The sequence below is a fragment of the Rhineura floridana genome, chromosome 4 (assembly GCF_030035675.1).
Source record: "Rhineura floridana isolate rRhiFlo1 chromosome 4, rRhiFlo1.hap2, whole genome shotgun sequence".
NCBI lineage: Eukaryota > Metazoa > Chordata > Lepidosauria > Squamata > Rhineuridae > Rhineura > Rhineura floridana.
This window is the reverse complement of record NC_084483.1, coordinates 137,254,062-137,277,949: the sequence shown is the minus strand read 5'-3', so window position 1 is coordinate 137,277,949 and position 23,888 is coordinate 137,254,062. Positions and strand designations below refer to the sequence as shown.

The 23,888-nt window shown below is 40.3% G+C and overlaps 1 protein-coding gene and 1 long non-coding RNA gene across 9 annotated transcripts in view; one reads left to right on the top strand and one right to left on the bottom strand.

Moving 5' to 3' along the window:
- Nucleotides 1–3,288, bottom strand: part of EDARADD (EDAR associated via death domain) — a 22,347-nt gene extending 19,059 nt beyond the window's left edge. Inside the window, exons 1-3 of one of the 8 annotated variants that reach the window (XM_061624562.1) lie at nt 3,010–3,287; nt 1,626–1,682; nt 415–473 (exon numbers count right to left, since the gene is read on the bottom strand). In XM_061624562.1, the coding sequence (XP_061480546.1) occupies nt 415–465 (51 nt within the window). In that variant the 5' untranslated portion in view covers nt 466–473; nt 1,626–1,682; nt 3,010–3,287. Of the gene's footprint in view, nt 1–414; nt 477–1,246; nt 1,281–1,625; nt 1,683–2,676; nt 2,828–3,009 lie in introns of those variants that run through there. The other 7 variants (XM_061624563.1, XM_061624560.1, XM_061624557.1 and 4 more) reach the window with 7 other exon arrangements.
- Nucleotides 1,919–23,888, top strand: LOC133383594 (uncharacterized). The gene is made up of 3 exons (XR_009762344.1): nt 1,919–3,288; nt 4,144–4,245; nt 20,971–23,888. It is a non-coding gene; the product is annotated as an uncharacterized LOC133383594 (long non-coding RNA).

The following is a 23,888-nucleotide window of genomic DNA, read 5'->3' as shown; positions in this document are numbered from 1 at the left end:
ATGCACAAAATAACCATTCAGTTGCACTATTACACTAACATCTCATCATGATCCTTTGATGTGCTATGCTGAATTATAATAGAGAAGACTCTATTGGGAGTCTACAGCATTACAAACTTATAATACAGGAACGGCACCTAGGTTACTAAACCATATACCACCATCCTAAATCCCATGGGTCCGAAAAGAGATATGCATAGCCAATTATCCCAAGTGAAAGTGACGCAACTGTCATAATACCATTTAAGTAACTGTGATGGTCACACAGTAAATTACCCAATGGCCAACATTTCAGTCAACAATACACAGTGATTTATGAACCTCTTCTGTTAGTATTAAAAACTATAAAATGGTAACCATCATTTATAATAAGTGAATTACATCTACAAAACAACACATTCAGAAACTACGTACTTTTTCTGAGGATAAAGTGCTAGGGTCTGTATCTTCTACAGGCTCTTTCATTGCCTGATCTGCTAGAAACAAATAAAGAAGGGTTTTAATGTATGCTTCTCAACATCTTGGATCTACTTTAATTATCTCTATAGTTTACCTAAGCAAATGTTAATTTGTGATACAAAAGTTTCACATTCTAATTTTTAAATGTTTATTCTAGCAAAACAGAATATTATAAACTCTCATGCACATATATATTTCTATAAGATCATCTGCCACAAGTGGTTTTTGCCAAGAGTGACACAGGTACATTTTAGATGTACCAATCCAGGAACAAGCAATGTGCCTGTGCACCCCCTCCTTGCTCCTCCCATTCTCTTCTCTCATGCCCCCAGCTTCAGCAATTATTTCTTTTTAAAAAACAACAACCACAGTTTCCTGTGACATCTGAGCTAGGAAACTTAGTTGACAAGTAGCCTACAAACCAGGATATCAAACCAAAATCAGATGCCAGGATCAGAAACCATCTTTGTTTAGATTTATTTTTAAAAAATAGTAACAAATTGAGTATTTCTAACAGAAGATAAATCTACATCACATAATCTTATAAAATATCTATTTAGAATAGGTCCTATTACTCTGTGGAGGTTGGAGGTAAAGAATAAACAATATATACAGTGAAACAACTATCGCTGAAATACAGATTCCAGAATTTGCAACATATCATCCTGGATATTACAATTAGGTAAAATATTGATTGTTTTCTTTCCAACTATGGGCACAATCCAGTCATAATAACCAAATTTAAATCCTGTTAATAGTTATGTCTTTTCCACTGAAATCAATTAACCTTCAAAGTGCTTAGCCATCAGTGGATCATGTCTTGTATTAACACCAGTAGAAAATCTTTTAGATCTCTCAGTATTTTATAAACTAAAATGACGTCAATTATTTTGTTTTCCAATAACATTTTGGTTTTGTACAATTCTTCCTTTTTCATTGTGACAATTCCAACAGCTAGAAGGAAACAGCCCATAATCTATAAACTAATGGTGCTTCCAGAAGCAACATTTGTTTTGCTTTTTTTACTTATCAGTAAAAAAATGATGAATCTGGATTAAATGAGTTAAAAACGTGGGCTGGCATTTTTATGCAAACAACATTGTGTGAATCCTGCAAATAAAAAAAACACGTGCATGCATGAGAAGCCCTGATCCCACAATAAATACCTGTCTGGAAGAAAGATTCCAGATTCCTCCCTCAAACTGTGCTGCTGTAAGTGTTTGCTAAGGCAGTAGAGAGGATATGAATTAAAAACACTCCCTTGCAGAGCAGTCCATCCCTGCTTATGGCAATAACAACAGTAAAGCAAAAGGTCTCCTCAGGAGTAAGAAGGGCTGGCTGGAAAGAGTGCATTCTCTTCCCCAGTTTCTGCTCCACAAAGCCTTTCAGACTGTTGCTGAAAATATAGGCAGTCCACAGGAAGCAAGGCAATGGAACTCTAATGTTCTGCCAGGAAAGGCATCATCTGGAGGACTTGTCTTTAAGAAAAAGCTGAAGCTTGGGGGGGGGGAAGGAGTAAGGAGGGTTGGTTGGAAAGCAAGCATTCTTCCCCAGTTCCTGCCCCACCCTCATAAAGTGTTCTGGGCCAGTTAGTTTCTCTCAGCCTCCCTCAAAGGGTTGTTGTGACTATAAAAAGATTATCTGTACTGGTATCTTCCCATGAGGACTGTACTCCTGCACTATATACTGTGGTGATTCACATTTAATTTAAAATACTGTATTTCAGTTTTGAAAAGGATTGTGGTTATCATATGCTTAAAATAGGATTCTCTGTGTTGCTATTTTTTCATATTGCTGGTCACCTATGCCTCAAATGCGTGGCCTGTACAACTATTCTGACTCTCGTTTAACTTGAAAAGCTTTAATAAACCAAATTACACTTGGGACAGGCAGAAATTTGTTCTTGCTTAAGGATATAGGGAGGAATTCGCAAAAGTTACAAGATAAGACAACTTTTTGCAGCAATTTTGTGCACTTCAGAGGGATGCTGCAGGGCTTAATTTACTTAATGTTTGAGTGAATGATTCATCAAGCCCTTCGAGGGTGAGGTGCTACAGAAAGGCTTTTCTAAAAAATCGCTCTCGACGCACGAAATGCGAAGGAATTGCGAAGGCTTCGTCTCTCTCAGAATCGAACTGAGCATGCAAGAATTTTCTGTACTGGATTTGAGAGAGCCGGACCTCGAATTGGGTGGGGCTAGGAAGGAAGGGGTATCACCTTTCGGCGATCTATACTGTATATAAGACCATCGCTGCTGCCAAGATCAGCCCAGACAAGGACTCGAGCTATGGCTGCCTCCGCCTCTCGTCTCTAAGCATGCATCAAGAGCGGCCCCGGAGCCGGGCGGGGGAGGATCAGTGTCCGGCCAGTGAGTCCGCCCGCCAGCTCCTACGGCCACTCCAGGATCCCGCCTCCCCACCTCCGCCCAGCCCCACTCTCCCTCCCCCTCCAGAATCCGCAGGTTGCCGGCCACAGAAGAAGCAGAACCCTTCGCTCTCCCACCAAACGCGGGCACCCACCACCACCAGATACAAAGCGGGTAGACTTTACCTTCAGGCAGAGGGTCCCCGGGAGAAGCCATTGGGAGGGGTGGGGAGGTCGGGAGAAGCGAAGGTAAACTTGAGGGATTTGGCGCGCCTGAGGCTGCACTCGTGTGCCCCTGCGATCGGGCAGCCCCCTCGCCCCCCAAGCCAGGTCGCCGTTGCACCCTCCGGCGGTGCTTCCTTTTCCACTTCCTGGTTTGGTACGGATCGAAGCCCCTGTTGGCTCGGGCGCTCGCTCTCCCTCCTGTACCGTGAAGAGTCTCGGGGAAGGGAGCGGAAGCTGCAGGTAAAAGCCCGAACTTAACAGGAGAAGAAGCATGTGCGGGGCGGGGGGAGATCTAGTCTCCCCACCCCCGGGCTATACTTCATGCCAAATAGTTTTCTCTCCTTCTGATTAACTTTATTTCATATTTTCTTATTTTAAGCATCTTCTGGCTTGATGGAGATAGGAATTCTATTAATAACTTTTCAAAAGTGCATGGCACCTTACAGATTGAGGGACTGTAGAATCCGCAGTCACAGGCCACAGTAAAATTCATCAGTTGACTTTTAGAATCTCCACTTATGGAAGCAGGTTGTTGCTGCCATAGTAAAATAAACTTCACCAGTAATGTGTACTAACCCCAAATTTAATGTTAACACATGCAAAGTTAGTACTAATTTCCTTAAAGATACCATCACCTTTATTTAGATACTTATAAGATCTCTGGGAAATTAAAGGGTTCTGTAGGCACATCTTTAGAGGGTGAAACATGTATTTTACTGTAATTTTTATCTGCTTGCATTCTTTTATGCAGATCCCATCTTACAAGCACACAAGTGGTCAGGTTTTATTTTTATGTCAGTTATATCTGAAAATAGGTTCCTAAATTTTCCTCCAGTGAACTGGTAGTGGTAGTCAGAAAGGGATCAGTCAAACCAAAAATAAAATAAATTGGAAAGGTCTGTTTAAATCAAAACACAGAACTGATGAAATATGCAAACTACTTAACCAAACAGCTACCAATAAGACATATTACTAAGCCCAATAATGCATCCTCCTAAACATCTACAAATCTAAACTAGTTAAATGCTGTTCCATGATTCCAGGCTTACTAAATTCCAAGCCTTATAGCAATTTAACTTAAAAATTGCTTTACAGGTACCAGTCCAAGCAGGGATCCATTGAAACTGGCTTCTGTGGAATCAGAGGGAAAGCTGAGAAAGATGAATCCAGAATGGTCCAAATAGGAAATAAGTTCAGGTAAAAACAGAGGAAAATGTTTAAAATTGGAATAGACTCACAAGCAGGGCTGTGGAGTCGGAGTCGGAAGCTATTTTGGGTGGAGTCGGAGTCGGTAGAAATGTCAACTCCGACTCCAGCTTCAAAATAAATTTTGATTGACAAATTTTTAAAAATATAAATTCAAAATGTCAGAGAAGCTTCTCATGAAGTCAGCTGTAGTTGAGCATTTCACCATAACTCAAGATGGAAAACATTTTGTGTGTCAGTGTATGACACAGGACCCAGATGAAGACAAATGCTGTGATGCCAAGATCAGTGCATATTCAGGCAGCGATAAAAATGCTCCTATGAGAGCTTCCAATTTAAAAAGACATTTACAGCCCTTTCCAGGGCTGTGGAGTTGGTAGCAATTTTGGGTGGAGTCGCAGTTGGAGTCGGACAGTAGAAAAATAGAGGAGTTGAAGGTTTGGTGTACCGACTCCACAGCCCTGCTCACAAGGGAATAAACAGAAGGCCAGTGTGGTGTAGTGGTTAAGGTGTTGGACTACAGGTTTCAAATCCCCACACAGCCATGAAGCTTACTGGGTGACCTTGGGCCAGTCACTGCCTCTCAGCCTCATGAAAACCCTATTCATAGGGTCGCCATAAGTCGGAATCAACTTGAAGGCAGTACATTTACATTTTTTTTAAATAAAAATTAAAAGGATTTTAATGAACATGAAACCCTGTAAAAACAGCATCTATTCAAAACTGTTCAAAAACCAGATATCCAGACCCCAAAATGCTGTTTCCAAATAAATGGCCATCAGCAGCTTCAGAAACTGAAGGAGGGGCATGTTCAAAGCAAGAACTTCTCTCAAAGAGAAGGCAAAAAAGTAAGCTGGGCTCCAGAGACCTCAGAATTAGCGACATCTATTAGAAAACTTGGAGCTAGGCAAAATGAAATTAAGCAAAGTAAGCTCTAGCACTGAGGTGTACTTTCTTTTGGATCCCTGTACACCTTCAAATTTTCCTGTCTTGTGATTTGCTGTTTTTTCTCACCCCTCCTTTTCTCACTAAAATTCAGTTCTGTATTGGTAAATGATGTTGGGGCAAACTCCTCTAAAACAGGCTTTTAATCTTATTTTTATCTATTTGTTTTTGAGCCTTCTCAGGGTACAAGGAGCCTTGTGAAGGTCACTCAGAGCTGCTAATGACTCCTTTTCATCTTGGTGCATGATCTCGGCTTGACTATTCCAGCACAGGGTCACCCAGCACTGTTGGCTGTGGAGAGTATCACACCTTGTATCTTCTTCACACAGGAATATGATCTCAGCTTAACTGAAGCGTGCCCAAGCTTTCTGTTCCTCACTATCCAGCAGAGTCTAGGCATACAGAGACATTTCTGTCCTTAAAGCAGACATTCAGGCCTGCTCAACCCATAAGCCACAGTCTTCTTGCTTCTACTCCATTTGACAGCTTCTGAGGTGATCACTTTCATCATACATGTGGATAAGCTGCCAAAATTGAGCTGAGTAACAGTATTCAATTCATATAGAGCTAGGCTACCCTTAGATTCATATACATGACCAGGCTACCCTTGGATGCAAATGCATAGCAAATTCTGTAGTAAAATGGTAATCGGTATCTGCCTGTAGGTTTACAGCCTCTTGGGAGTTGTAGTCCAACAACATCAGCTTCCCAGTTGGTGCTTTGCTTGGTGCAGCCTCCTTGCTTTTTGGGGTTGGTTTGTTTCTTCTGCTTTCCTATTGTCTTTTGGATACAGTTCAATATGCTGGCTTTGGCCTAAACAACTCTTAATATCCAGGTAACATAAACATTAAGATCAACTGTGATCATCTTATTGTTTATACCATCCTAATCCAAGGGAATGTACTTGGTGGCTGCCCCAGATTTGTGGAACTCCCTTTCTGTGGCAGAGGTTTGTCAAAATCTGAGCTTGAATACTTTCTCTGCCTTTTTGGCTGACATTCCAGCAGCCAGAATGATGCAAGAATGGATTAGTTCTTTTTTATTTATTTTAATTTAATAAAAAGTAGATCCTCTTGAAACAACATAATTTTGTTTGAAGATATTTCAGAAAAAAAATATTGCAAAATATCAGCATGACAATGATTTCATTTTTATTACATACATTTTGTTTTCTTTTGGAAAAAGCAGGATTAAAATTGAACTGGAATAATCCAGCCAATGTTAAGAATTTTTCCCATTTTTTAATGGGATCCTTTAAGTATGTGGGTAAGCATCTCCCACTAGAATCAGTTTGATTTAAAAGAGTGTAACTTTTTAAAATTTCTAATTTATTAAGCACATTGTTTTTGTTTTTACTATTTACTGTAGAGATTTTTACTATTTGAATTGGAAGGATCATAGGCTTGGGTGAGGTGGGGTGGGGGTTGGTTGGGTAAGGAAGAATAACCCCAAATTTGTCAGAAGCTTTTCTGATGTTGGTTGACTTTCCCAACCTGTGTCACATCCCACATTTCAGGAGGTGTCCCCAACCCTCTGCAGATTCTTTGTGGGGATGCAGGTGGCATCAGGAGCAGGGCAGGGGACTTGACTTCTGAAAACTTCTTTCCATTCATTTTAGGAACTGAGACACAGACTCTTTCTTCATTGAATGGTCATTCCTGTTGTTTGGCTGTCAGTGCAGCCCTAAGCATGTTTACTGAGAAGTTCAGTAGGACATATTCCCAGGAAAGTGTGCATAGGGTTGCAGTCTAAATGAACGTGTTTGAAAAATCAATATAGAAATTACCTAATTGTACAGTTATACAAAGATAACTTTGTGTCATTGTGCAATAACGTTGTTCTGTCCTTCTCTCAGGGCTTGATGGGTGACAAGTCAAAGGAATAAACAAATTACAGATTCCTATCACAAATTCCACTTTTTATATATTTCTTAATGTTCCTTCAGAGCCACCAAGCTGCTCGTTGATCCTTATAATTACCACTTGATATTTGAAATACAGATCCATAAAACACAATCTTTATCAAATTTTTCAGGGTTTAGCCAGAAATAAGTTGGCTCTGCATTTACTTTATTTAGAATCACTTGTGCTTACTGAGCTGTGAAAGCCTGAGATACACGTTTAGAAAAATCACATGCTAGAGCATTGTTAGAACTGTACCACTTCTGAATACATGAAGGGAATGATGCCACTTTGTAGGGAAAGATCCCCCACATAAAAGAAAATATTTGCCCACAAAAAGCTAACTTCTCTAAAGCTGTTGGTGTCTCAAGAAATCTCTTGATGGCATCCTCTTTATTCTGGCTTACTATGTCTCTCTTGTGGCTTTTGCTACAGCTAATTGTTGATAATGGATTTAAGTTTCAAGATGGCAATTCTTTTGTAGACAAGAATTTGCCCACCTGTAAGGTTTTATTGTCCATCCAGAACATAAATTAGAAGGATTGCTTAGGCTGCAATCCTATGCACTCTTAGGGAAGAATCAAAAGCACAACTAGGTAGCAAGCCCTGCTGAACACAGTAGGATTTACTACATAGTAATCATGCTAGGACTGCATTGATACTTGGAAGTAAATCCCATTGAACACCAGGACTTACCTGCATATAAAACATGCATAGGACTGAGCTCTGTGTTATATGCCAACTCCTCTACAACTACCACTAGAGAGTAAGGCAATGGGGTGAGTTTGAATGTTTATCCAATTGTTTTTAAAAAGCAAACCCCTCTGCACATACAAAACTAGCGTGTCAGGAAGAAGTCTGAGTCAGAACACATCTCCATGGTGTATTAGCTTTCAATGTGAATGTATTTTTACTGTTTTCAGATTAAGGTATACATTTGACTATTTCTAGATTATATGATGGGATTCAAAAGAAGTACCCATCTGCTGAATACGTATTATCTAGAGGGATAGAGAAGCACCTCCTTGAGTAGTTAAAACTTTAATACAAATGAACAAAATAAAGGTGAGGGAACTCCGGTGAGTATTCAGAAGACAAGGTAATCTTAGCAGCAAGATGAACATAAGAAGAGCCCTGATACATCAGACCTAGTCCAGCATCCTCTTTCCTCAGTAGCTAGCTAGAAGTCTCTGGGAACCCCACAGGCAGGATATCAAGGAGCAGCCCTCTCCTGCTGTTGTTTCCTTTTATTCATAGTTTTGCTGCCTCTGAACCTGGATGTAGGTTATAATCACCATGACTAGTAGCAGTTGATAGCTTTATCCTCCATACATTTGTCGAATCTGACTTTTAAAACTGGAATATTGGTGACCATCACCATCACTACAAATTGTGGTACTGAATTTCCAGTAATGTGCTCTGTGAAGAACAGTTTGAGGTATTCTATGAAAAAAATATTAAACCTCACCTATGATTTCAGACATACTAAATGCTTTAGAATTTTCTCAAGAATCGGTTATTTAACTGATAATAGGTACTGTGATGAAATGCATTACAGAATATGTAACTACACGTAATATTTTTTCTCCACTGCTCATACTAGTTATTAAAAGTGGCTTACACATTAGGCATCAATGATATCTTTCAGCAGATCCCTCTATTTCCAGATAGATTTGGTACACTATGGTTGATCTTCAAATAGTTTACCATACTCTAAATAAATATATCACTAAACTAATAATGAAACTATGCCCACTCACCCACCCAGTTCCCTTTATAACTGCTCAGAAAAAGAAACAGTGCCCTCTGGTGATTCCCACTCTCATAATGTTGCTGCAAAATAGAAAAGTTGAAACATTTTACTTTGGTTTCACAATGTTGCTGTTACAATTGAGTAGTAAAAATAAAATTGATCCAGCAACCATTAATACTTGTGGGGTTTTTTAAAGAGGTAATTGTGATTTTGTTTCTTTTCTCTTGGAAAGTGTTTTTTGTATAGTTAAAAGGCCCTAGGAACGGGGTTTTTTAAAATCAAATCAAAATTCAAAATAATTCCTAAACTGTATTATGGTTTTGTAAATATCCTATTTAAAATATATACTTTAAAAAATAGTAACATCAAATCAAAGTTGAGTCCCATTTGTTTTAATGGCAAAAAGTTAAGCACCTCCTGAAATAACACAAACATTTCGGATTGCTGTGATGGCCCATTAGGGAAAAATGGAAAATTTACAATTGGAAAACTAGGATCAACTAAGATGTCACTCTAAAATTTGTCACTGCAGTGTGGCATTTTAGTTGGACATCATAATGAGGTAGTCTGCTGTTCCTTAACTCAGAGAAAGTTAAAATCATTATTTTGGCTAGATTGTGCCCATTGTAAAAGGGAAAAAGGAGTACTGTATGACTAATAAATTAATAAACAATATTTGGACATAGCTTAGATTAGCAGCCACAAATACTCCCTGCATTTCAAGTACCAAACTGGCAAACTTGCAAAATACATGTTGCAATTTTCAGCTCATTGTCGTCTACATAGATTCTGTGACTATAAAATTCTGTCTAAACTGCCTTAAAATTGAAAATACGTTGAAAATAGAAACTGTCATTTGTTAACTGACAAGTCAACACAACCAGCAATTATGGAGCAGATCTATAAATCTGATTGTAAAGTAGTTTCATTGTGCAATTCACACTTAAACAATGCAGTAATTTGTCTAATGAGATCATTATGCCTTAGTGTATAGTTGCTCTAATCCTGCATTACTAAGGCTGCAATATTAAACATAGTTACTAGAGGTTGCCCTACTCAACTACTTCTAAGTAACTTCAGGATCACATTCCATAGCTGCAATTCTTTGCACATTTTCTTGTGTGGGACTTGCCTCTGGATAAATTTATGTAGGATTTGGCTGTCCGGTCATTTTAAGGACTATGTGAGTGTGCGTATGCATGTGTGTGTACAGGAAGACAGCTAGTTAATACAAGCCAATCCTAAAAACTCCTGAATGCTTCACTGTCACTAACCTCAATTGAACAGTACTCAAAAGTATTCAGAATGCTATGGAATTAGACCACAAATGATTTTTAAAATACATCAAAGAGTACGCTGTTATTTTTTTTAAAAAAAATCATAAATACATAGAACAAATCCCCAAAATGTTATAGACAATGTGAGGAAGGTTTTCTGATTATGCACTATAGCTCAGACAGAATAAAGTGGCAAGTGCGGGCTAGTTTGATAACTAGCGTTTAGAGCTAATTTAATAAATGTAGATTGAATAATGTCTACAAACTAAAAAGACCAAAATACAGAACTATAACCATGTGAATGGAAATAAACCACTAACTGCGGTTCCATTATTTGCATCTGGAACTGACTTCCCCTCCATCCAGGACTTGGAAACAGCATACTGCTTGCTTGCTTGCAATAATGAGAATAGTTTGTTAAGGGTGCTGGGAAGTATAGTGCTTTGTGGGGTAAACTATAGTTCCCAGGATTCTTTAAGGAAAGCAATGTCCTTTAAATGTGTTTTGAATGTATGGTGTGGATGTGGTCTTTGTAATAGTATCTTGAGGAAAAACCCAGATTGCAATCCCATATAAAATCCACAGTTGGATAATACCTTTGTTAGGACAATGAAAATATCACAAAGAGTTGTAAGATGTTGAGTTCTTTAGAATTCTTCATCTGGTAAGATGTTACATAAAGCCGGGATGAGGATGGGGTGTGTGTGTGTCGGTGAGGATTTTTTAAGAAACAAAAATTAGACTTGATGTTGCAATTACAAGGTCATCCTGTAGACTCAGTTCCAAGATGGAGATTGCAGGCTGAGTAAGTCTCTGTTAAGTGCTACAGATAATCAGGTTACACATTTAGGATTCTGGGATTGAGAAGCAGTGGCCAGGGGTTAGAATTAAGTGGATTTTTCACCCATCCCAGCCTATAGCTTGTGACATGCCCCATAGTGTGGCTCTTCCTCTTGCTCCTCCATGGTCTTGCCTTGCTGGGGAGGCGGTTGCTCTCTCCTGTTATCTCTGATCCAGAGATGTCCTAGGAGACAGTGGCAGTACTGAACCGGAACCAGGTTCCTGGCTTGGGACCTTTGCCTTTGAAAATGTTGAGAGGGGATGCTAGGCTTGGAAGTGGGAACAATTGAACAGTACCTGCTCATTGGCAGCTGCAGTTTCAAGAACCGAGACATTCAAAGATACACATAATATGAATTCCCCAGCTTGGTCTTTTTCTATGTGTTCCAGTCTGGCAGTACAGACTGTGTTAATAAATAAGAACTCTGTGTAACAATCATACATTAAAAATTCTGTAACATGTTTGTCTCCATAGACTTAACTATTGTCTCATAACCTTTTCTCATGCTCCTAAAAGTTTTCAAGTTAATTTTTAGTACATGATTTTTCATTGAGGATATTAATTGCACTTTGTACTTCTTTTCTTAGCTTTATGTTCTCTCTTATCCCCTCTCCTGAGTCTGATGTTATCTCTTTAATGGATGTTCATATCATTAACTGTATGTCTTTTGGTTTCCTGTTCTGTCCTTTTTTCCTCTTTCAGGAGGTATTTTTTTTGTGTGTGGTGTGTTTCTTTGAAGCTCTTTCCTTCATCAGGTGGTTAAAAATTCTCATTGTAGAGAGCAGGATGTTATCATACAGTACATATTGTTGCTTAAGACTGAATGATCACCACACTCCCACTAATCGTGGTGGTGATGAAATGCCTTGTGCTACCATTTTACTACAGTAAATTTGTTATTACTAGTTAATATACATTTGCCATTTATGAAGGAGTCTGAGTCTGAGTTGGACAGTAGAAAAATAGAGGAGTCGGAGTCGGAGTCAAAGGTCTGGTGTACCGACTCCACAGCCCTGCTCCAGCACCACATTTCAAAGGAGTTGATTTTTCTCTTATCTGCCTTTTTCACTGTCCAACTTTCACATCCATACATAGAGATCGGGAATACCATGGTCTGAATGATCCTGACTTTGGTGTTCAGTGATACATCATTGCATTTGAGGACCTTTTCTAGTTCTCCCACAGCCGCCCTCCCCAGTCCTAGCCTTCTTCTGATTTCTTGACTATTGTCTCCATTTGGGTTAATGACTGTGCTGAGGTATTGATAATCCTTGACAAGTTCAATGTCCTCATTGTCAACTTTAAAGTTACATAAATCCTCTGTTGTCATTACTTTAGTCTTGTTAACATTCAGCTGTAGTCCTGCTTTTGTGTTTTCCTCTTTAACTTTCATCAGCATTCGTTTCAAATCATTACTGGTTTCTGCTAAGAGTATGGTATCGTCTGCATATCTTAAATTATTGATGTTTCTCCCTCCAATTTTCACACCTCCTTCATCTTGGTCCAATCCTGCTTTCCGTATGATATGTTCTGCATACAGATTAAATAAATAGGGTGATAGAATACACCCCTGTCTCACACCCTTTCCGATGGGGAACCAAATATTCTGTCCTAACAGTAGCCTCTTGTGCAGAGTATAGGTTGCGCATCAGGACAATCAGATGCTGTGGCACCCCCATTTCTTTTAAAGCGTTCCATAGTTTTTCATGATCTACACAATCAAAGGCTTTGCTGTAATCTATAAAGCACAGGGTGATTTTCTTCTGAAATTCCTTTGTCCGTTCCATTATTCAACGTATGTTTGCGATATGATCTCTGGTACCTCTTCCCTTTCTAAGTCCAGCTTGGACATCTGGCATTTCTCGCTCCATATATGGCAAGAGCCTTTGTTGTAGAATCTTGAGCATTACTTTACTTGCATGGGATATTAAGGCAATAGTTTGATAATTACTGCATTTCCTGGGATCTCCTTTCTTTGGAATTGGGATGTATATGGAACTCTTCTAGTCTGTGGGCCATTGTTTAGTTTTCCATATTTCTTGACAGATTTTAGTCAAAATTTGGACAGATTCAGTCTCAGTAGCTTGTAGCAACTCTATTGGTATGCCATCTGTTCCTGGTGATTTGTTTCTTCCAAGTATTTTAAGAGCAGCTTTCACCTCGCGTTCTAAAATTTCTGGTTCTTCATCAAACGGTTCCTCTGTGAATGAATCTGTCATCCTGGCATCTCTTTTATAGAGTTCTTCAGTGTATTGCTTCCATCTTCCTTTTATTTCGTCTTGGTCAGTCAGTGTGTTCCCCTGTTGATTATTCAACATCTCTACTCGTGGTTTAAATTTCCCTTTCATTTCTCGAATCTTTTGGAATAGGGCTCTTGTTCTTCCCATTTTGTTGTCCTTTTCTATTTCTATACAATAACGATTGTAATAGTTTTCTTTGTCCCTACGTACTAGTCGTTGTATAGTTGCTATTTATCATAAAAGCACTCTAGAGCCTCTACTTAGAAACAAAATCAACTCTTACCCTTTATAACTGAAGTATATCTTCCCTCACCCCCACATTTGATTGCAATGTAATTCAGAGCCAAACACATTCAGAATAACCACACAGAATAACCAACCACACTTGGAAGGGTACCACTCAGGGCCGGCTCCAGGCATGCGGGGGCCCTTGGGCATCATCTTGCCCTGGCCCCCTGGTGGGTGGGTGGGTGTGCACGCACATATGTGCGTGCGGCCCCTCTGTGCCCCCCCACAGCCCCCCTACCTGTCTAGTCTTTACCATTGCCCTTAATGAAGATGGCGGCCATGGTTTCCCTAAGGGGAATGAAGCCTCCACCGCCATCTTTGTTGATGGCACACATGTGTGCTACGTGTGCAAATCTCTGCCATCAACTAAGATGGCGGCAGCGGCTTCAGTACCTTGGGGAAGCTGTGGCCACCATCTTCATTAAGGGCAATGCTAAAAAGCCGGCTGACAGGTAAGTGGGGGGTGCGGATCACTGAAGGAAAGCGGAGGGCCCCTCAGGGGCTCCTGTAGCTCTGGGGCCCTCGGGCCAGTGCCCAACCTGGCTGCCCTTTAGAACTGGCCCTGGTACCACTTGATAGTTGGTGCAGGGTTATTTAAACAGTCCCTGTCCAATAGTCATTGACTAGCAGCACAGTCCTATGCATATTTACACAGATGTAAGGTCACTCTCTTCAGTGGAGCTCTGTGAGCTGCAAAAAGTTAACTGAATCCCTGCATGTATGGTTCCCTTTATGCTGAGCATACAACGCAAAGGGTAAGGACAGCACGTATTATGATACAGCTCAAAAAACAGAGGCCAACAACTTTGAACATGGATTCATCACTTGCTAAGGACAAAGGGCAGAACTTGGGCAGGCAAAAAGGAAAGCCACAAGTGAACTCTTACTGGAGTACTTTCTATTACTTCACCGTATAGGACATGACATTAGGAAACAAGATCAGTTAAAGAACAAGGCATGGCTCCCCCTTTGTATACTTAGTTAGCAACAATTATGTCAAAGGCAAAAGAGAGAGTTCTGCCACTGTCCAAATCCACATTTCATACTCCATAGAGCAGCTTCCTACACACCCAGCCAGCCACAGCAGATGGCATTCGTCATCTAACATCCCAGAGATCCCATCATTGACTTCAAGCCAAAATTGGCATAAAGAACTATAGGCTAGCCCTATGGAACAGCTCAAGTCTTATAGCAGATCTCAGATTGCAAATATCAGGTGTGACTTCTACTGAAAAAGGCTGAGAGGGACTTTGACATAATATAGGCCCACCTGAGAGGTGTAGTGTCTGAGCAAATTACGAGGAGTACTGCTTAGGCCAATAGCCTGGCTTCTGTATAAATCTTTTGGCACACCCTTCTCCCTGACAATTCATGTGAGGTGCAGAGTTTGTCCAGATCCTATGTTACACTGTGGTGGACTGCACAGGATAAGAGGGGGGCAGTGTTTGGGGTGTTTTTGAATTATACCACTTCTGAAGTCAGCATAATGTTGTTATCAGGGGTAGGACTGGGGTGTAAGGGAGTATGGAATTTGGCACATGTCATTTCTTTCATGTCATATCCCTATGTTTTGTCCGTCCACCAGTGGAGTTCATCTAGTGGTGCAGATACTCTGGTGTGGAGTTCCTCCAGTTACACTGAGGTTGTGTATTGTACCAACAGATTGCAGCTGGCACAGGTGTAACTCAAGATACGTCTGCATAATGTAGCTTTTTCTAGATGTGATAGCCCTTTGGCTGGCATATCTGGAGTATAGGATTGTATCCTTAGAAAATGAAAACATTGGGGATGAACAACAGGATAGCCAAGTTTGCTGATGATACCAAATTGTTCAGGATAGTAGAAACGAAAAGGGATTCTGAGGAGTCCAAAACGGGATGAATGGACATTAAAATGGCAAGTGCAGTTCCATGTAAGCAAGTGTAAAGTTATGCATATTGGGGCAAAAAATCCTTATTTAACATGTACACAAATAGGGTATGAACTGGTGGTTACTGACTCAGAAAGAGATCTCGGGGTTGTGAGGAATAGTTTGATGAAAATGTTGACCCAGCACACAGCAGCTGTGAAAAGGGGGGATTCCACACCTTTGGGATTATTAGGAAAGGGATTGAAAATAAAACTGCCAATATCATAATGGCATTATACAAATTGGTGCAATCATACTTTGAATACTGTATTCAAACAGGGAGTTACAGAGCTTGAAAAGGTGCAGAAAAGGGCAACCAAAATGGTCAAGGGGCTGAAGCAACTCCTCTATGGAATTTGCTACTACAGAGGTTATCAAATAGCTGCAAGTTCTATTCAGGTGGTCTGCGGTAAGGTTGTAAAACTATTGAGAATATCTGCACTTGGCTCTATAGTTGACTGATTTTTGCTCTCTAAAGACTCTTAATAGTGTAGTTGCATTTGTAAAACCATACAATACTTCCTGTTTGCATCTAGTGTGTCTTGGGTGGCCCTTTGAAAAGAAACAGGTGCAAATATATTTGGAATAATATCTTAAACTTCTAAAACCTCCATGGAACTGCTATAGTTTAAGAAATATTTATTTATTAAATTTATATCTCACCCTTCCTCCTAGAAGGAGCTCAGGGCAGCAAACAAAAACACTAAAAACACTCTAAAAATCTTAAAAGCTAAAGACTAGAACACATTAAAACACAACTTCTTTAAAAACATCTTTTAAAAAAGCTTTCAAAACATCTAGGGGCACCAAAGCCTTACATCTAGAAAGCATTTTAACTAGGGGCAAGAAATAGTACAAAGCTGGGTGAACATATAGGATGTATCATCATGTTTATGTCTGAAACATCAGACTGATTTTTTCATTTGGAACAGGACATTATTTATATTCATAATCAATGTAGTCTATTTTATTTCATAAATTTTTAATTTTCCATATTGCAAATCATTATAGAAGATGAAGGATTTAAATGCTTGAAAATTCTTAGAAGTGGTTTGGGGATTTGAAAGTTAAATGTTTATGCAGTTCCTTCTTCCCCTTGAATGGGACTTTACATTTTAAAAATAAGTTTATAGTAACATTATTGTGCCTTTTTATCAGTCTGAGAGTCTGAATCATAAATAGAAAAGGATTTTAAATTAGTATAATTCAACAGGATTTTTTATATTTAAATATTTCATATTCTTCAGTTAGAATAATTAGTTTAGCCTCACACTTCTATGATCTTTTAGATCTAAACTCTCAAAGGGCTTAAACAAACAGTCATTATTTGAGCCTCACCTGTGAAGTGGGTAATTGAGATTGTTCTATAGTTATAGAAGTAACACAGGGAAGGAACATGGAATAAATCTGCATGCTTGAGGGAATTTTCAGTGTAATGAGTTAGGCATTAGGGACTGCAACTGTTTTGGATAACAAGATGCAGGTAACTGCAGTTTACATACAGGTGGTACTCCAGAATAGACTACTTAATAAATGAAAGGTTCAGGTCCAGAGCAACTCACTATGACTATCAAGAGGTGGAAAAAGAACTTAGTATCACTATCCTCATAACTATGGGCACTTCCAGAAGAGAGAATTACGGAATCAGTGTGGCTCGTGCCCACAAGGTTTTTTTTTGCAGTGTCCACATGAAATTGTTATCAAAATGACAGCCCATACTTTTTTTTACATTTAATCCAGACTTCCCCTTACTGCAGAAGAGCTGATAAATTAAAGTAACCCACTGTACATCTGTAGTTACTGCTGGTGTGAAAGCTTGCTAGCATATATCTTTTTGGTGGGCAGTTTGTCACATGCATGGTGATATTAAAGCCTTTATCACTCCAAGCCTACTTCTGTTGCTCCTCACCTAAGCACAACATGGCCACTTAGTTTCAAGCAGTCCCCAATATCAAATGAAATAAACTCATTTCCACTGACTGCTGCATGCCTGGTTCAGAAGACAGTCTCAGCTCTCCAAGCAGTAAATGTGGGGTTCACCTTGGACACTGTCATTGCAGTACATATATCAGACTTAAATAAATATATATATATATTATGGAGGTGTTGTGCAAAGCCTCTTTATCACTCTGGCATTCTTGTATAAGACCTCACTATTTTTTAAAAAATGGAAATGGATACACACATACAAGCTACTACTTTGCCCAAATATGAAACACAACTGTCTGGATAAAGCCAGTAACATATGTTCTTACACTTTTGTGCACTTCCTGGGATTTTCTTTAAAAAGATGGTGTGTGTGCATACACATGGGACAGAAGTACCTGTGTAAATGCCCAGAATGGAGAAAGTTAGTGAAGGGTGGGAAAGGAGTGGCTGAGGGGAGGGATAGAAAAACACAGCCCTTTCTCTCATCCTCAGTGCACTAGTGTGGATGGTAAGCAGTGGAATAGCAATTAATAATATGACTGAAAAGCTGGGAATGTGTGACTTGCCAAACACACACACAGAAAAATTGGACCTGAATGATTATTTTCAATATAACGTCCCTGTCTGGAAGCACATTAGATCTTACATTTATGGTTCTATTCAGGCATTATACCCACAAGTAAGTAGAACACACAAGTGGGGACAAGCACACTAACTCTGCCGAGTGCCATTGTTGCCATCATGCTCTATGAGTTAGTGCAGGGATGGGAAACTTTATGATGTCAGATGATTAACGGGTGATTTGTCCTGCCCTCCTGTCAACGTCATTTGTGCAGCACTTCCCAATGCCCAACAGCCAGCTGGTCATTGGGAGCTCCAGTGCAAGGGGCTTTGCCAGTCCAGTACTTGACAGTGCTGCGCATAGGGGTGGCAAAGTTGCTCTCTGAAGGAATCGGCTGTGCATTTGAGTTCCCCTTGGGGCACTCAGTTGTGCAGCCAATCCAGCAGGCTTGAAGTCCCTACCCATCAACTGGTGGCTGATGATTTCAATCCTGCTTTCTGCAGGGATGGAATACCAAATCAAGTTTTTGAAATTTCACCCATGGGTTGGAGTTTCCTGACCCCTGAGTTAGTGGGTGACTGTCTGCAGTGGGAAGCCTGCTTTGTTGACTCCCTGTGCAATGTAGAAACCTGGAAAATCATGGGAGCACCAGAGGCTGTCTGCTGCAGATAGTTGCCCTCCAAGATGTTGAGGGTGACAAGGATGGCAGGGTTTTTTTTGAGGGGGGCAGAATTAGTGTGCTTATCCCCAATTACATGTTCTACTTACTTGTGAATAGGAGTGGGGGAGAAATTCGATTTTATTATATTTTAAAGAGAAACTACCCAATTGGTATTTCTCAAACCAATGCGTGACATGAACAAACCACAATTATCCTTCAAAATTTGCTCTTCTACAAATTTTGTTGTGTAATTGTGTGTCCAACCAAATAATGTGTACAAAAATACATATATTAGGGGAACGTGTGCATAAAAACATAAAATACATTATATTAGGAGGAATTGCTTGTACAAATAAAATGCTGATGAGTTTTTGTGAGGATTGCGGGGGAAATTGCTGCTGAAACCTGGAGAACTAAATTTAAGATTGGTAAAATGAGAAACTCAGACAAACCAAAACTGACAGATTCATCCATTCCCTACTTGTGAGTATAGTGCTTGAATAGGACTTTGGATAAATGTATATCTTGCATGGCCCAGCACCAAGGGATGAACTAGGTCCTCAGTGGCATGAGACCCTACTTCAGGAAGCAGAGAGAGAAACGTACACTGTTGTCAGACATGAGAGGTTCCTCATACATTTACTGTTATGCAAAAATGTCTTGCTCTCAGTCTGGAACTGTCCCAATCTACAGAGCTCTGTGTGTGGAAGATCTAATTCTTGCTCCCAATTTTGAAGAAGCAGCTGTGGGAGGAGTACATGCATATATTAGCCCAGATTTAAACATGAAGCTAGGCAGAGAAGAACTTACCTGTGAAGCACTGCATGTGCATGACATCTTATTTAGCAATTGTCAGTGAAATGTCAGCATGCCAGTATTGCACCTACACAAGCTATAGATCTCTGGTATGCTAATACTACAGACACAGATGAGGCAAAATACATAGTAAATGCAACTCTTCCTGGGCTTCTTGTTTACCTACCATCACGTTTTAAATAGAAACTTTACTAAATCTGGACCCCTCAGAATAAGCATCACACAGAATTTGTCTGCCATATCTTGTGTATAACCCTCTGACATCTTGATATATTTTACTTTAAGATGATTCCAGAAATTATAATTGTTGATTATTGAGACAAAAGCAAAGAAACTAGCAAAGTTTATTTTAAATGCAGTGCTGTTTTCCCTTCTTCAACTTTCTTCCCCAAAGCCTTTGTTAAATGCAGCTTTACTATTGGCCAGTTCCCTCTGCTTCTCCACATCCAGAGATGAAAAGGAAGAAGTAGGAGACAGAAAATAAACCATTAACTGGCTGACAAAGAAAGGATAAACTAGCTTCATCTACAGTTTGGAAGGGTGAGGGAATAGAGAAGATATTTGTGAAATTTGGGCTGGGTTTTGCAATGACACTTACCAGGACAGAGTTAAATAGCCACATCCAATCACTCGAGCTCATGCCACTCGCTCTATTTCCTTACATTTATACCTAACCTTTCTTCCCTCAGGGAACCGAAGGTGGTGTTGATAATGTGTTTGTGCAGAGAGTGCAAACAACTTGCAAATGGAACATGCAAATAATTAGATTATTAAAAAAGAGAGAGAAGTTGTGCCTTATCAGGAGATCATGCTAATAGGCAAGCCAGCTTTTCTTTCAGTCCATTGCTAATCACATTCTCAGACATGTCCCACTAACTGCAAGATTAAACTTGTCCCCAATACTGCTTACGATGATTTACAAAAAAGGTATTACAGTGCTTCCTAAAATCCTCAAGTTGAGGCATTGATAAGTCTTCAGGGAAGGGAGTTCCACAGTAGTGGGGCAGACAGTAAGAATTCTTATTTCCATGTCTTTGCTGTTTGGATTTACTTACTTACTTACTTATTTAATAGCTGTTCTTCGGTAACAGGGCTCTCAGAGTGGTGTACAATGTAAAAACAAATACATTAAAATCTTAGAAGCAAAACAATAAAACCACAAAAGCCACAGCAAAAACAACTAAAATTCAGCAACGCTTTAATACAATAGTTAAATCAGCTATAAAACATGCAAGAATGCCTGCACTGGACAAATAAAAAAGTTTTTGTTTGGTACCAAATGGACACCAGAGTTGATGCCAGGGAGTTTCTCTGGCAAACAGATTCCATATTCTATGCACCATATATGAGAATGCCCTCTCTCTTTGTCTTTGGTCACTACTGGTGTAACTTCAAATAGTGGGAGGCCACAGAAGAGAGCTTCAGATAAAGAATGCAGGCAAGTTTGTGCAGGAAAAGATGGTCCTTCAAGTAACCATCAATGATGTAAGGCACAATAAGCTCTTGTACCATGCAGATTGGACAAATGCAGCAAGCAGAAAGGCATGCAGGTTGTGCCCTGGCTGAGTAACTTTGAACAGTTGTGCCTTTGCAGGAGCAAAGAGGACAAGAACAGAACACTGAACACAGAACAAGAGGCTGTTGGGAGGTTGCTCCCATCCAAGCTTAAGAACCCAGAAGCCAAAGATCAGCTTGTCTCCAGACTGCCAAAGGGCCAACTGTTGCTGGGAGCCTGCTTCCTCCTCCCTTCCAGAAATAACTCTGTTGCAAAGATCAGCCAGTTGCCCTGTAGCTTCAGGGGCAGGAAGAAGGATGTTCTGGCCATCGTCACTAGTTTGTTCTGGCTGGGGCACAACCACATCCTGCAACATTTTACAAATTAAAATGTTCTTATGGCTTCCCTCTTCAACAAGCAGGATAATTGTCTGGGTGTCCAGCCTACCCCAATATCAGAAATTACTAAATGCTCTTATTTGCCTGCTATATGCTTTGTTTTTTATTCTACAATAGTCAATTCTCTGTTGGGTAACAATAACACAATTTTTTAATGTTTAATCTCAAAATGGATCCACTTGTATGTATAATAGCATACTTACAACTCAAATATTCAGCAGTATTTATATTTGAATAGCCAGTTATGTAACAGATGTCTCTTTGTAACAGAACTTTAGCCTAAATATTATCACACATCATTCATCTACAAAGCCCAGGATCACTTGTTACAACTCTTGCAATTTTAGCTTTATCAGCAACATCCAGGAGACATATGCTGTGATTCAATCAGTATCATTTCAAATATCCCATCAAGAGAAAGATGTATATTATTCAGATCAGTACTAAATGGAGTTTTAGACCCTTTGGAAACCAACTGTGAATTGTTTGCAAGTCACTTCGAGAGTGACGTTGCTAGCCTCCATAGCAATCTTGACGCCCCATCCACATTTACTGTAGTCCCAGCGAGGTGTCCAGTGCAACATCTGCTGTAACTTTTGGGGATCAGTTTCCATTGATGCAGCCTGATGATATGGACAAGGTGCTTACGATGATGTGGCCAACAATGTGTGCTCTCGACCAGTGATGTAGTTGTCTGGAGTCTTGGGGGGCTCTTAGACCCCTTACTTTTTTGGGAACAGGGTCCCAATGTCTCCAGCATCCTACAAGCCAATCAGCATGGAAGAGGACTGTATAGGCCACTGAGAAGAGTCTTCTAATGTGCTTCCTTGTCCTTTCCTGAGTGGTGCCAATCAGAGTGAAAGGAGATGAGTCTGCTACTGAGAACATCTGTTGTGAGAGAAGGTGAAAACAAGCATCTCATTTTCAACCCAGCAGCAAAAAAAGGAAAAAGAAAAAGCGTGTGTGTGGCTGTAACTATCATGAAGGGACCCTGCACTTCTGAATTTGTCACTATTATTGCGCTCGACCCTTGCTCTTCTTAGCTTATTAAAGCTTGCAGAGGAAGTATGGCCAAATGGATCCAGAGTGTGGTGACTGTGTCTTTGTGGGAGGGAGTGGTCCCAACCGCTTGAAAGAGGCAGTGATCTGAAAAAGCCCACTCTGGTCCCACTGGTTTGTGAAAACTACCAGCTGGTCACAGATACCCCCTTTTTAGAGAAGGCGATCGAATTGTGACACAGCAATTACAAGTACTCTTGGATGAAACAGACTATCTTAACCTATTCCAATCTGGGTTCAGGCCTGGTTATGGGACTGAATCAGCCTTAGTCGCCCTGATGGATGACCTTTATTGGGAGGAGAGGAGGAATGTGACCCTGTTACTCTTGATCTCTCAGCAGCTTTTAATCCAGTTGACCATAGTATCCTTCTGAGCTGACTTGGTGAGATGGGAGGTGGTTCCAATCTTATCTCCAGGGTCAGTTTCAGAGAATAGCATTGGGTGATTGTCTTTTGGCCCCTGTTGGCAGTTGCACTGTGGGGTGCTGCAGGGTACTAACTTGTCCCCAGTGCTGTTTAATATGTATATGAAGCCATTGAGAGCGGTCATTAGGTGATTTGGGGTGGTATGTCAGCAGTATGCTGATACCCAGCTCTATTTCTTGGTAACATCTGAATTGAAAGAGGCTGTGCAAGCTCTGGACTGGTGCTTGGACTTGGTAGTGGGCTGGATGAGGGCCAGTAAACGGAGTCTGAATCCTAGCAAGACGGAGGCCCTATGAGCAGGTGGTTCCCGAGTCTGGATAATTGCTCAATTGCCTGCTTATACTCCCTCTGAAAGTACAGCTTGTTAGTCTGAGGGTGCTCCTGGATCCATCTTTGTCGCTAGAGGCCCAGGTAACCTCAGTGGCTAGGAATGCCTTTTACCAGCTTTGGCTGGTAAGACAGCTGCAGCCATTTCTGGAACAGGATAGTCTGACCATTGTTGGCCATGCTCTGGTAACCTCCAGGCTGCATTACTGTAATGCACTCTATGTGGGGCTGCCCTTGAGGTTAGTCCAACAGCTGCAGCTGGTGCAAAATGCAGTGGCACAACTGCTTACTGGGGCAGAATATCACCAACTTGTTATCCACTGCTGAAAGAATTGCACTGGCTGCCCAATAGCTATCAGGCTAGATAAAAGGTGCTGTTTTTGGTATATAAAGTCTTATACAGCTTGGGACTAGGATACCTGAAAGATCGTTTTACCCCTTATATACCTAGTCAAACACTGTGCTCTGCAAGTGAGGGCCTCCTGCAGGTACCATCTCATCAGGAAGTCTGTTCCGCTCAACATAGGAAATTGATCTTTGGTGTTGTGGCACCTACCCTTGGAATGCACTCCCCTTAAATACAGTAATAGACAGGTGCCAATTGAAGACCTTCCTCTTTCAACAAGCCTTTTAAGTAGAGACCTTATTCCAGTCTGCATCTGTGTTTGTATTGTTTTTGGATTTAAAAAAAAAAGTGTTTTAAAGATTTTTTAAAAGATGTTATAAAGATGATTTTAGTGTTTTTGTTTGTTCTGGGCTCTTTCTAGGAAGAAGGGTGGAATAATAATAATAATAATAATAATAATT